Source organism: Nematolebias whitei, chromosome 6 (assembly GCF_014905685.2).
Source record: "Nematolebias whitei isolate Nwh7 chromosome 6, NemWhi1, whole genome shotgun sequence".
NCBI classification, from domain to species: domain Eukaryota; kingdom Metazoa; phylum Chordata; class Actinopteri; order Cyprinodontiformes; family Rivulidae; genus Nematolebias; species Nematolebias whitei.
This window is the reverse complement of record NC_056503.1, coordinates 18,847,542-18,862,106: the sequence shown is the minus strand read 5'-3', so window position 1 is coordinate 18,862,106 and position 14,565 is coordinate 18,847,542. Positions and strand designations below refer to the sequence as shown.

The window sequence follows — 14,565 nt, the reverse complement described above, 5'->3', positions numbered from 1 at the left end:
AGATAGATAGATAGATAGATAGATAGATAGATAGATAGATAGATAGATAGATAGATAGATATAACTCTTTGATAAACAAAGCTTATTTTCTGTAAAATGGTTCCTTTGGGTTCAGACGTGAACAAACATGTTTCTGTACTGAGTTGGAACATGATCTCAAACATATGAGACCCCAGTTTATTGTATTTACACAGGTCGTATGCAGAGCTGAACGAAACAACAGAAAGTTTAAACTTCTTGTTGCATTTTTTTTTTGTTTTCAACTTTAATGGAGTAGAGTTTGGAGTTGCTGTCAACGAACGGAGCAGCACTCATCCAGGAATAAAATACAGTGACTGAGGCTGGGAAAGCTGACTTACACTTTTCTGTTATCGTCAAGCATAAACTTTCCCATGGAGCATTTTGCAGCACCAGAACCTGACAGCTGGAAGGATGGAGATGCTAAATGGAGAGAATTTGATGCACACTGCAGTTATTCTCTGGAGAAGAGTCAAAATACTGACATCAGCTGTAGCTAGAGAGAGATGGAAGAACATCACTTCTTCAAACTTTTCAGAAAATGATCAAGATGTTTTATTTATCGTGACTGTAGGTGGTTAAAAACTTTCTCAGTTACTCTGTGATGTGTTTCAAAGCCGAGTTAAATGATAGTGGCTGCTGTTGGATAAAAATAACCTCAATTCATCTTTATTACTGAATGAAGCCACACCAGGTCACGAGAAGATATTTAACTCGTTTTTACTTGCAAGGACAGACTTTCACAACAGGCTTACACAGATGTCTCATTGAAGCCCAGACGTGAGAATCTGCACTGGACAGTGTGCGAGAATAGTTTACATACACTTATCAGCCATCACAGTACACAGACTGCCCATAATGACCTCGGCCTCCCAGCTGTACATGCAGGATCAAATCAGCTCCTCTCTGAAAATAAAATAACTCTCTGAACTCACACATGGTTCAAAATCAGTTTAACATTAGTTAGGGATAAACATCCTTGACCAGAATTTCCCTGATAGTTACAGTCAGCAGGCAGGTGTTTAGTGACGTAACAAAATATATATTTTTAACAAACAGTTTCTAGCTAGATGTTTGTAGTGGGAACAAAAAACTGACGACAGAAACGTAGGAACAACTGAAAACCTAAAACAGTACACAGGGACTCATTAGTCATTAAAAAACATGGGATAAATTTCACTGTTATGCTGATGATACACCGTTATATTTGTCCATGAAACCCAATGAATCCAATCAGATATTTAGACTACAAGCATGTCTTAAAGACATAAAAACCTGGATGACCCTAAATGTTCTGCTTTTAAACTCAGACAAGACTGAGGTATCAGTTTTTGGACCTGAGTATCTAATTTTTCAGTCTTTCACCCTCCTTGGATGGCATTAATCTGGCCTCCAGCTCTAATGTTAATCTTGGTGTTATTTTTGTAAGAAAACCACTGCCTGCAGCTCCTCGTCCAAGTTGGCCGCTGATTGAGAACAGCTGACGGCCATCAACCTGATGAAAGTCATTCACTACTTAAGGCTGCAGTCCAGCTACTCTTTGCTGGAGCATTGCTCATTAAAGGTATTTGTGCCTCCAGCCTGTATGTTCACATGTAGTAAATCTACTTACCAGGTTTTCTTGTCCACAGCAATCCTGTCTCCTCGGTCCTGGTTCCCTTGTGCCTCGTCCTGGTTCTCCTTGTGCCTCGTCCTGGTTCTCCTCGTGCCTCGCCCTGGTTCTCCTCGTGCCTCGCCCTGGTTCTCCTCGTGCCTCGCCCTGGTTCTCCTTGTGCCTTGCCTGCCACCAGTTGCCAGCCTCCCCTGTCCAGCTGGACTCTTGGTCTCCTCACCCTCTGGAGCTCTCCCTTGGATTTGGAGTTGGGCCCCAAGACATCTTAAAACCTGTAAGAGAGAAGCATCATCATGTTAAATTTGCCTGTTTTAAACACTCCCCGCCCCACCCAAATCTCCTTCCTCTTCCCAGGCGCTCCAGAGAAACAACTGTAATATTATCCACTGTAATTAATAAACACTGTCACTTTTGTACTTGTCTGTCTGTCTTGTTCCGGGTCTCGTACAACTCTGGGTTGCCCGAGTCACAATAATTTTTGATCAGGACATGTCCCCCATATTAAAAACGTTGCCAACACCACTTTCCTCCACCTGTGTAATATCACTAAAATTCTAAACATCTTGTCAAAAATGATGCAGAAAAACTGGTTCATGGTTCAATTAAAAAAAAAATACAAATGAAGCAATTTGCCTCTGTCACTGAGGAAACTGAATAATGAACATTTGTGGTCTTGGAGATGAGTGTTTTTCTGTACTGGAACAGAAAATGCAAGTAAATCTTAAAGATTTTGGTGCAAGATATTCATGTGGGTAGGAGTTACACTGAGTATAAGAGAGGTAGTTTTAATTTTTATAGTCCACAGAGTGATGCATCCTGGTGAGGGGTGGGAGCAATGGTCATCCTGCAGTGATGATGGCCAATGGTGGCCTTGGCTCCATTAGATTAATCTTCGGGCACTCCAAGGGCCATTGTAACCATGTGAAGAAACTATACTTTTAAGCAATATTAAAACAAGGAAGCATAGTTTTCTTGAATGATGGACCAACCAGGGGGAACCAACAGAATAAACATTGTCATCATTTCAACACTCTTGGATTCTCACTGGCGCTGTCCTTGGCCATCCTCGGCACCCCCCGAGAATGTTTACGGATCTCACCAGAGGGAACTGGCTGATTATTCCATTCTTATCAGAACTCCTACAGTGCCTCCGGGAGCATCCTTGGACACACTCACCGCTCTTGTCGTCTCCGCCTCCCCAGCGGAATGTCTACATCACCATGTGCTTATGTGGGCAGGGTGTGTTTTCAGTTTCATGCTATCTCCCAATGACCATTGAGAGAGAATATGTTAGGAATTGTTTTGCCTCCAAATCCTGTGTTGTTACTTTCACAACTTTATTTGTCTGTCTAAACGGATCTCAATTGTAAAAGTCTTCGAGGCTCAATGCGATTTATCTGTCTGAATAAAGCTTTGAATGAATGAATGAATCTCAGGGCACTGTACAAAATATTCACATCCATAAAAAGCCAATTAATAAAAGTTGTTTATCTAAAGAAGCCAGCAGACTGCTCTGACTCCACTTCATTGCAGTCTCCCATCCTGAGCAAACACTAGGGCAACAGTAAAAAGGAAAAACTCCTTTTTAACAGGAAGAAACCTCTGGGCTAAGGACAAGCGGCCATCTGCTTTGACGGGCTGGGTTTCCTGTTCCTGAGAGGAACAGGAAGGAGAACTAAACACAGAATGGCAGGTCCAGGTGTACTTTCTATAAGAGGAAAGACAAAATGTTAAGATAGAAATAATTACAAATACAAACAGGTGCAATAGAGTAAGTAAAGACAGGAGCAGAGTGAGGAAATGTGGTCAGTTTGTCTTCCCGTAGTCTAAGCCTATAGCAACACAACTAAGGGATAGCTCAGGAAAACAATATGACTAACTATAAAATTTATCAAAAAGGAAATAAGTCTAGTCTTCAAACTGGACAATGTGTCAGCCTCAAGGACAGAAACTGGAAGTTGGTTCCACAAGAGAGGAGCCTGATAACTGAAAGATCTTCCTCCCATTCTGCTTTTGGAAACTCTAGGAACCACAAGTAAACCTGCAGTCTGAGAGTGAAGTGCTCTGTTAGGAAAATATGGAACAATAAGATCTGTAATATAAGATGGAGCTAGGTTGTTGAGAGCTTAGTATTTTAGAAGAAAGATTTTGAATTCAATTCTGGATTTGACAGGGAGCCGAGGGATATAATCTCTCATATCAACTATATAATACTAATAATTCTATTATATGTATGTATTACTACTATATAGTATTTATACTATTATATTTGGTTCTGCATGCATAACTTAACAAATGTAATAGCTGTTACTTCAAAGTGTCACATGTTAGTGATTCATTGCTATAAACTAGATGTAATTCTGCTCATGTAAAACTATAGAAACAAGATTGTTATCACTTTAAATGTGTTACATCGTTGATCCTGAGTTGTGGTTGTCACATTTTACATTAAATATAACACTTCTCAAACAGCAAGAAAACATTTGCAGTCTGGTGAATTTTCAAACTGATTTTCCTCCTAAGTCTTTGTAACTTCATGTAATCTGATGTGTCCTGTTTGCTGTTTTCTTTTCAGATCTCGATCTGAGATCAATCAAGACGCACATCGGAAACTTGCTGCACGCTGTACCTCAGTTTGACTTCAATATGAAATTTGACTGCAAATTAATCTTCAAAAAAGAAGCACTTCCTGTAGAGCTAATTTGGGGGGGTGCTTGAGAGAGACAACCAGTTTCATAGGATTAGTGTTGTCTCATTTAACTGACAACTTTATGCAAGTTCAGATCATTTCCAGGAGATTTTACAAATCTGGCCAAACAGACGATTCCAGAAACAACAAATATCTAAAATGCACAAGATGGGTGTTGAGGCCGCGTTCGTCGTAGTCCTCATGTTTTCAGCCACCGTGAAAACAGAATCAGGTAAACCAGTAACAGCGCTGGATCGTCCTTGTTTCATATTTTTAAGTCTAATTATTTTAGTGTTTTCATTTAACCTGCTTAGAATTTGAAACAAGACTATTTTTATCACTTTACGTTTTTTTTTGTTTTTTTTTTACATTTATCCAGTTTATTATACTGAAACCTAAACTGCTGCATATAGTTAATTGACATCTTTGTTGTTTCTGGCTGCGTTGTTTTATTTTTCCCGTTGATGATGGTATTGGAAAAAATAGGTAGTAATTAAATTAATGTGCTTTAATGAAAACAGGGAACATTTTCTAATTATGTATAAGGTTGTATGTAGACGTCCTGTTTTTCTAGGGGATGAAGTAAATTAAAACAAATGCAAAAAAAATAAACTTGTTTTGTCCTGTTTAAAGGAGATGCAGCCTTCTGGAGAGATAAAGTCACGCTGACCTGTCCGAGTGATGGGATCTGGTACGACAGTGAGACAAAAGTCCAAAGTCCAACAACGGCAACAACATTTGAGTTTGTGTATCAACACAAAGCCCAGTACTACTGTGAATACAAGAAAACTGAAAGTGACGATACTTTCACTAAAAGGATGTATTATTTCTATGTGAAAGGAAAAGGTGAGTCCAATCAGAACCTTGTCCAGACCCGTGTTAGAACGTTTGATTGACAGCTCATATTTCACCTGCAGCTTGTGAGAACTGCTTCGAGGTGGACGGGTTTCTCTTCATGCTGGTCATTATCGTGGATCTGATCGGGACCTCAGTCTTGATGATAATCGTCTACAGCTGCACCAAGAAGAAAAGCCCGGACCAACGCTCGCAGTGTAGGAACAAACAGATCAGCCTCCGTCACTTCTGGTTCTATGAAATCAGCTGAAATAACAGTCACCATATTTAAACAAACCTACTGTAATTGTAAAAGAAATAGCTTGAAGCTGATTTACACCCTTCAGGTGTTAAAAACACACGGCAGAAAAAGAAACAAAACAGATCATTTCACTGATTATTACAGTCTTCACCTATTAATCAATTAGCAATAAAAACACATAATTACCTTGGATTTACAATAATAATAAATATATATATATATATATATATATATATATATATATATATACAAGCTTTGAACTCATTGTTACAACCATTTTATTTAAGTCCCAAAACTAAAACACATCTGTAGTTCACAGAGGTTCTCAATGGACATTTATAAAATATATAAAAAATATTAGTAATTATTTTTTTCAACTTAATTCAAACTTTTTAACAGTATAGGGAAGCTTTTGGTCACAATATAGAACAAGATTTGCTTTAATGTAAACAACATCAGTAAACAACTGGAACAAATAATCTTTTAATCTCTTACTTTGTTCAAATAAGTTTTAAGTACTTTTATAGCGTTATTTGAAGTTTAAAAATTAAATCTATATTTTATTACTGGTATTATTATTATGTTATTTATTTATTTTATTTTATTGTTTTTTATTATTATTATAACGGTTGTTGTTGTTGTGTTTTTCAGTGTCAACAGAGTATGACAAACAGAATATGGCAATACAAGAGAACAGAACAACAAATTCAAAAACTTCTTAAATAATTATTTTATTCTAAACAAAACAGCAACAGATTTTAATATTTTTTTAAAAATATGTTTATATTATTTATATATTACACCATTTAATTCTAAACGTTTTGTCAAATTTGTCCACAATTAACCTAAGCACCATAACTTCTGTGGGGGGTTCAACAAAATATAATTTATTAATGCCAAACCAATTTTTTCATGATCAGTTTGATCTCTACTTGTTTTATTAACCTTTCAAATCTTCCCTGAGCTTGATTAAAAATTTAATCTGGAAACATAGTAGAATTTAACATAATAGCTTCACCACAAACACAAATATAATCTAAATCAAACAGATAAATCATATAGGGCCAAATGCTGAACCTTGTGGAGCACCGCTGGTTATTTCCTTTAGTTGTGATTCTGTATATTTCATGTTTACATTTTGAAACCTAACATTTAAAATGGTTTGCAACATTTATTCTGTATTGGTCATGATTTTGAAGGAGCGCAACATGATTATTGCATCAAAAGTTTCAACTAAATCCAAACTAAAGCAATTTCTTTATTTTCTTAAACCCGTTACTATACTCTTTATAAATTACATCACAGCTTGATATGTTGACAAATCACTCCAGAACTTGTACTGATGGCCACTGAGTAATTTATATTTTTTTAATTTCACGGTTATTACACTTACGTCGTTTTACAAATACATGTTTGAGTATCTTAGCAAACATTTAGTTTAAATCAAAATATTTAATCATATTTATTCTCTCTACATCCTCTAGCACGATCTAAATCAGGAGGCCGTGCTCCTCCTGTCCCTGCTGCTGACTACGAGGTAGGTGTCCAAAATCCTTCTGTATGTATGTCTAATTTTAATTTGTCATCTATAGCTTGTTTTGTTCCTCTCTGGCTTTAAATGACAAAGAGTAGTCTTTAATATTTAAATCAAAGTTTTGTATTTAATTAAATGCAACTCTTGAAAAATCCACTTATTTGTCAAGAATTTGATTAAAGCACCGATCCCTGCCGTGAGCTGCCACGGCTGGAGACGAGTTGGTGACTCATAATTGTGAGAACATAGAATTTTGAATGCCGTCTCACTGAACTGTGCTTTGTGACCAGCAAACTGTGGCTGTGTTCTGACAACCACAGCATATTTTTGTGTTTTTTAGTCTGTGAACATTATTCTGTGTCACGTCGTACCGGCCCACTTTGAAGCCATCTTGGCAGCCGCCACTGTATTTGTGAAAACATCTTTGACATGTAGATCATTTTATAATTTAGACCTGTCTTTTTTTTTTTTTTGAAAAACCCAAACCTTCAGGAGAAATGAATAAGCAGGGGTGGGCACAGTTAACCAAAAGGTGAACTTCACTAACTCATATTATGCTAACTAAAAAATTAGCTTTGCTAACGTTAAACCGCTAAACAGGTAAAGCAATTAGCAGAAGCTAAACTACTAAGATGACAGTCACTCAGTCTGCGTCACACATCTTCCACTCCTTCCAGTTGAAGCTGCGTCGACCAATAACGTCTTGCCTTTTGTACACATACTAAGCCAATACTGTGCCTGACGGACTATTTGAGACGCGCCCTCAACAGACACGAACAACCTTGTGAATTCTGTTAGCGGACTTCAAGTTGGCAAAAACGAATTTAGCGGAAGCTAATTCCGTTAACGGTTTCCAAAGTTAGCAAAATTACTATACATTAAGCGAAAAATTTGTTCCGCTATTAGCTGTTAGCAGATTAGCAGAGCTATATCAACCACTGTGAATAAGCCTTCTTTGTTACAGTCTCGCATCTTTCTTTTAACGTCACGCGGAAAACCTAGTAAAGAAACTGAAAGTTAAGCTGGGTTTCTTTTTCAGAAATAGATCCTGTCTATCTCTGAATGCTAGAAAACACCTTGTATCTGTGACTGTCCTTCTGTCCATTGATTACGGTGACATTATTTACATGAACGCTCCTACAAGAACCCTGCAGATGTTGGATGCTGTCTATCATGGTGCACTAAGATTCATAACTGGCTGTGATTATCGTACCCACCACTGCACCCTGTATTCACTGGTTAACTGGTCATCATTAACTTCACGCAGACTCTCTCACTGGTACATTTTAATCTTTAAATCACTTCTTGGTCTGTTGCCTTCATACATCTCCTCCTACATGTCTCTGCGTGAGTGCAGCTACAGCGTGCGCTCTCAGGACATTATTACCTGCAGTGTTCCCTCAGTGAGGACTGAACTTGGCAAAAGGGCCTTCTCCTACTCCGCTCCTGTTTCCTGGAATATCTTGCAAAAAGATCTGAAGTTGTTGACCTTGACCTCTCTAAGTGACTTTAAACATCTGTTAAGTTCCTGGCCAGAACCAATGCAGACATGTTCCTGTTTTTAGTTTTCTACACCGCTTTATAATCTAGCTGTTTATTCTCTACTTTTCCTTTAAATTACCCTTTTAATTACCATTTTATTTTTGCTTGTTAAAAATAAAAAATACATTTGTACGCATCCTTTATGATTGTCTGTTGTTGCCGTTGTTGTCCACTGTTGTCATCACTTTTTGTTAAAATCAGTTCTCTCTTGTAAATGAGTCCCCGAGACTCAATGGGATTAACCTGTATAACTGTATGTACACAGTCAAGAAGAAAATCTTTAAGCATCTTCCAAATGTGGAATTCTGTAGATATTATTTTTGTTCATCGTAAAACTTTATGACTTCTTAAAGGTCAAGGACTGTTCAGGTAAAAACAGTCAGACAGGGATTTACAGCTCCAAATCATTTGGTCTCTGGAGCTAAAATATAGAAGACACAAACCCCGTGTCTTATGTCCTCTTTCAGGGACTATTCTAGGATCTAACATTTTGGGGTGCTTAGCCCCCAGTACTGACAATGGCACCAGGCATTCCCATTCAAATACTAAACAGGCCAGAGATCATCTGTTTTCAGGGTGGTTTGTCCATAAACGAGGAGCTCAGTTACAAATAGGACTGTTAAAGGATCATAGTAAACAAAGACTAAACTTACACAACCAGGTTACAACATATATCTACATATAAAACACACAAAACAAAGCACAACTAGCTTTAAGCAGTAACGTTTACTTGAACCATTAAGCATACAATGTAATTATGACAGAAAATGGAGGATTTACCTGAACATGTGGTACTGCCTGGTTATCACTGTTGTATTCAGCTGCTCATGAGGTCGGCCGCCGGCATCCATCCATCTTTTACATTTTTCCAGACTTGGTTTAGGTTTTGGAAATGGAATAAACTGTATTCCACCCTCTAAACACTCAGGGTAACACTGTCTGAATTATTTGTTCTCCACTGACGATGTGGAACCATTTTTTTCTGATGATTTTTCATGAAATCCCTCTGACCACAAAGCGTTCATAATGCAAAACCCAGACAATGTTGGCGGAGGAAAAGCGGGTGCAGCTCCTGCAGGTAAGGGGCGTTCACTTCGGGACAAATTGAGATCGCCGACTGGTCAGTAGCTGATGAGCCTACTGGATTGACTGACAGGTGGTGTTGAGGATCTGATCCATGCAAAGAAGTCAGATTTTACTGGCTTGTTTTTGAGTGTGATCATTGATTCCACCTTTTTTATTTTCAAATTTATTAAATATTTTGGTGAATCTAAGATTTGAGAACTAAGCTTCCTTACAAAATTGTAATGATGGTTTCTTTATTTTTCAGGGGTGCTGAGTTAAAATTTAAGGGTGCTTGAGCACCTCCAAAAAGAGGCTAAAATCACCACTGTCCTCTTTATTCATCAGATCTCAGGCAGTTTTTACATGTATAAATGTATTTATTAGGCTTTGGTGTCCATTTCAAATAAACAGAAATGCCTTAGACAAGATTTCAGATTATAATTTATTTATTTAAAAAGGGAAAATATAAGCTAAAATACTGAAATGTGTAAATGTAACATAGTCTATTTCTCCACAAAAAGCATAAAACTGTGAAAAAAATCAATAATTCAGATTTTTTTTTTTTTAAGTATAATTCAACTGGACCTAAATAAATTTCAAATGGTTTTGTGATGCTATCATTATTTGTGTGCAGAGTTGTATGATTTGGTTGGTTTGTTTGTTTTATTCCCCAATCTATAAAAGGTTTTAAACATTTTTTAACATGAACTGAAAGTACTTCATGAAGTGTCCAGTGTAAGTCTGTCACTGTCTGTCTCAGGTGTTAGTGTGTTCTTTGAGCCGACCGCTAACTCTTTGTTGTCGTTGTGATTTTTGGCAGCAACTGAACCCAAACTCTGAATCAACGGAGACTTACTCTGCTGTGGTGATCCGCTCCAGGTAGACACAAAGAGAGAGAAATGACTAAAAGATGGAAAAGTTGGATGCTTTTTAAAATTTGCTTTATGATTTAACAACAATTCACATTTAACATTTTGAGTTTTTAACTGTGTTGCTACTGGAGTTCGCTGTGTTTTAAATTTATGCTCAGACTCTATTAAAGCGGCGTAACATTCTGAAAAAATAACCCCATGATGCATGCACTTGAAGAAACATTTAAAGTTTAGTTTCAGTACGATTGTGTAAAGAGTAACATGCTTTTTGTATGTTCTGATTTAAATTCAGTTAGGAAAAGAAATGCAAATGGAACAGCAATTCTTTCAAAATGCTTATTCATGTGTAACGTGCTGTTTTTTAACGCTGATGCCATCTTTTATGATTTAACCATGAAGAAAAAGCGGTGAGCAAAAAGTTTGAGATTTAACGTGAACACAGCTCAAATGTTCAGGAAGGACCAGCTTTGTTCACACTTGTCTCAGTTTAGATCGTTGAAACATTTAAAAAAAAGATTCACATTTTAGTAGATTAATGATAAGTATTCAAAAGAAAATGATATTGGTACACTGGTAAATGTACAGTGGGGTGGATTTTTTATGTTTTTATTGCTTTGAGAGTTTAGGAGTTTACAACAGCTTCTACATCTTATCAGTTTTGTATAATTAAATAAAAAAATCTGTATTGTTTAATACTCAATACATTTGAGATTATTTTAACTGTTAAAAAGCACAGCTGCTTGTTGTTCATCTCATCAGCTTTGGTTTTTTTTTGTTTGTTTGTTGTACTTCCTTTTTGTTTTCTCATTTCATTTTGATGTTTTTATCTTCTCGTGACTGTAACATGCCATTAATAGAATAAACCACATTCGCCCTGTTCTCGTGTTTCTTGTGTATTTGGTTGGAAACAGTCCTGCAGATACACGCAGCTTGGTGTGAATCATGAAACCTACAGCTCACATCTGCAGATCTTCACCAGCATGATTTCCTCGTTCTTTGTTTCTCACGATTACTGCAAACGTGGAACTAATCTCGTGAACGTGTCTCGTTCTGTAGACTTCCTCCTGTCGATGGAAATATTGTTAATCCGTTTTTTACTTTAGTTTGGTGACGTGTGACAGAACGCAGCGACAGATTCTCATCCTGCACACTCTTTATAAAAATACACTGATTTAAAAGCAGATCTTACTGCTCAGTTAGCTCCATTGACGTGCGTATGTCTGTGTGGGGGTATGGAGGTGAAGGAGGGGTTCTTCTCTGAACTCATAAGTGTGGTTCGTTCTTGAAGTCAGAGATCAGTATCGTGTCGGTCATATAAGGCCCCAGGGCCAAAAGTGGCCCTTAGACATTCTTCAGACGGCCCCAAATATTCTTATCTGAAACAAAAACAACTTTTTAAAAAGTTAATGAAAACCAACATTTTTATCAATGAAACTTAAGGAAGTTTGAATAAGCATCTTGGACAAATACATCAAAAACATTTAGCTTAAGATAAGCTAAAACATGTTTTAAGTTGTGTTTCCAGAACTAGACTGAACTTTGAAGACTCGGCAAGACAAACATAACTTTTTTCTTTTTTTTTTCAAATTTATGCTAACAAATATTTTCTCACATGAGCCATTTTACAGAATGCATTCCTAAAGAGTATTGGAGGCATGTTTTTATCAAGCATGTTAACTATGTTACAAAAAGAAACAGTCTGGAAAAAGTCTTAAAGAAAATTTATTTTCCAATTCTCAATGCGGCTCTTAATTTTTTTTAAATATCTGGATTTGGCCCTCTGAAAAAAATGCTCTCTGATCAGGTTTACGTTCTTCAACTAAGTCAGCTGATCTTCTTGTTAAATTTCTAATTGGGGACTTCCTAGTAAGGCAGCCACCTATTATTATTCACCTGACAAAGGTTTCTTAACTTTATATCTTACTCTTCCATCAACTTTAATGTGGCCCGAGTTGTTTAGCATGCAGCTGTATCCACCATCAGTACACTCTACATGCCCACACTGAGCTATCAGCTCTCAGCTGTGGTGCTGAAAACCACCAAGTGCACCAGTTGTTGGGTGTTTTCTGTCTTTTGCTTTTTTCTCAGACCATTTTCTCTGCCAAGAGATTCCTCTTTAACTCTAAGACCTCCAGTATAGTCGGGCATACTTCAGTCCACGGAGGTCCGCGTGTACCGGATTAGAGTCGATGTGGACACACGCAGGGCAAGTCCGCGCAAAGCTCAATTTGTACAACCGCGTACACGTAATCTGTGTCACACACTAAACTGCCCGGCGACGGACTGTTTTGTATGCGACACCAACATATTAAGTTCCCTTTCATCCCTGATCTGGTTTAATGGCCTTTTGTTTTGTTTTGTTTGTTTTTTTGCCAAAAGGCAAGAGATCTCTCCCTCCTCCGTTGAAGCCATGACTGAAATGGTGAGAAATAAAGGAATAAAGGAACGAGTGAATTAAAATCAGGTCCAGCGTGGCTGCGGGAGGGTCTGAAGATTTCCTGTTAGGTTGGTCTGATGTGTGGGCTGCAGGGCCAGCGCTCCCCCCTTTTTTTTTTTAGAACTTTTTATTAACAACATATAAACGCAGAACACCGCTGCAGCTGGGGCTGCCAGCTCTTGTTTTTTGTTGTTGTTGTTGTTTTTTTGCGACCTGTCAATCAATCCAGTAGGCGTGTCAGCAAATGACAAATCGGCGACCTCAAGTTGTCCTCAAGGTAAACGCCCTTTCCTGCGGAGCTGACTGCAGCCGCTCAGGGTGGACACTTGACTATGAAGTCTTAACACTCTGCAGACAGTGCGCATAGTTTCCACGTGGCTGACAGGACGCACGAGTATACTGGAGCTTTAAGGAAAACCTTTGACTCTCATTCAAAAAAAAAAAGTTTCCTCTTGGAAGTCTTGGAAAGTGGATGAGTGAGGTGTTCTCCTCCAGTGCTGACCTCTGGCCTTCCTGTGTCGAGCTTTTAGACCTGATGAGTTAAAGAGAAAATTCAGACCAGGTTCTATCTTGGAGACCATAAACCCACAATCAGGTATGAAAGTTAAATTTTTCGTTTGATGAACAATAGGTTAGATAAATGGGTTTTCTTCCTTTATTGGTGATTTCCTCCCCTTCCTGTTGGACTGAAAAGCCATGGAGTCAGATCAGAGTCAGAGATATTTATTTGTCATTCGCATCTCATGTGGTACATGTGGTGGAACAAGATTATGTACACAGGGTCCCTGTTACATACAATAATAAAATGTAAAAGAAAAACAGTAAAAACATCTAAGATATGAACTAAGAAAAACATCAACTAAATATACACTAAGCACTAATAGCATAAAAACATTACATCGAACAGCAGCACGAACATGAGTCTGTGTGAGCAGATGAGCACACATGAACACAGCAACATGAAACAGATCAGCAGCAACATGAAACAGATCAGCAGCAATATGATGAATTTCACAATGATTATTCTGGTTAGAGATTCATGAGTCTAACAGCCTCAGGGTAGAAGCTGTTCCTCAGTCTAGTGGTTCTACACTTAATGCTCCTTAACCTCCTTCCTGAGGGGAGTGGGACAAAAAGTGTGTGTGCTGGGTGAGTGGGGTCCTTCATGATGCTGGTGGCCCTCTTCCTGCATCTGGAGGTGTAGATGTCTGTGATGGTGGGGAGACTGACTCCGACAGATTTCTGACAGATTTCTGTGCAGCCTTCACCACTCTCTGCAAAGCTTTTCTTTCTGCAGCTGTGCAGCCTCCATGCCACATGTTGATGCTGGAGCACAGGATGCTCTCCACTGCACACCTGTAGAAGGAGGTGAGGACTGAGCTTCCCAGACCAGCTCGCCTCAGCCCTCTGAGGAAGTAGAGTCTCTGATGAGCTTTCTTGATCAGGCTGGTCGTGTTGTTGCTCCAGCTGAGGTTGTCATTCATGTGTACACCCAAGTACTTGTAGCTGGAGACCACTTCCACCGCAGATCCTCTTATGTTCATGGGGGTGTAGATGTTTTTGTTCCTTCTGAAGTCCACAATAATCTCCTTCGTCTTCTTCACATTGATGTGAAGGTTATTCTCTCTGCACCAGCTCTCCAGGTGTTCCACCTCTTGCCTGTAGCTGGACTCATCATTGTTTGTGATGCATCCCACCAC

The 14,565-nt window shown here is 38.3% G+C and overlaps 1 protein-coding gene across 1 annotated transcript; it reads left to right on the top strand.

Moving 5' to 3' along the window:
* The first annotated feature begins 4,478 nt into the window (after positions 1-4,478).
* On the top strand, positions 4,479-10,439 carry LOC119411565 (T-cell surface glycoprotein CD3 epsilon chain-like). Its single transcript, XM_037678519.1, has 5 exons — positions 4,479-4,551; positions 4,962-5,165; positions 5,237-5,371; positions 6,900-6,952; positions 10,377-10,439. The coding sequence occupies exons 1-5, from the start codon at positions 4,479-4,481 to the stop codon at positions 10,437-10,439; spliced, it is 528 nt and encodes a 175-aa protein (XP_037534447.1).
* Positions 10,440-14,565: the final 4,126 nt, after the last annotated feature.

What these genes read in the sequence shown, in the direction of transcription:
- LOC119411565 (XM_037678519.1), top strand. Translation starts at nt 4,479, where the DNA reads ATGCACAAGATGGGTGTTGAGGCCGCGTTCGTCGTAGTCCTCATGTTT. An exon ending in CACCGTGAAAACAGAATCAG is followed by an intron (nt 4,552 to 4,961) that starts GTAAACCAGTAA and finishes AAGGAGATGCAG; the next exon opens with CCTTCTGGAGAGATAAAGTC. An exon ending in CCCGGACCAACGCTCGCAGT is followed by an intron (nt 5,372 to 6,899) that starts GTAGGAACAAAC and finishes TACATCCTCTAG; the next exon opens with CACGATCTAAATCAGGAGGC.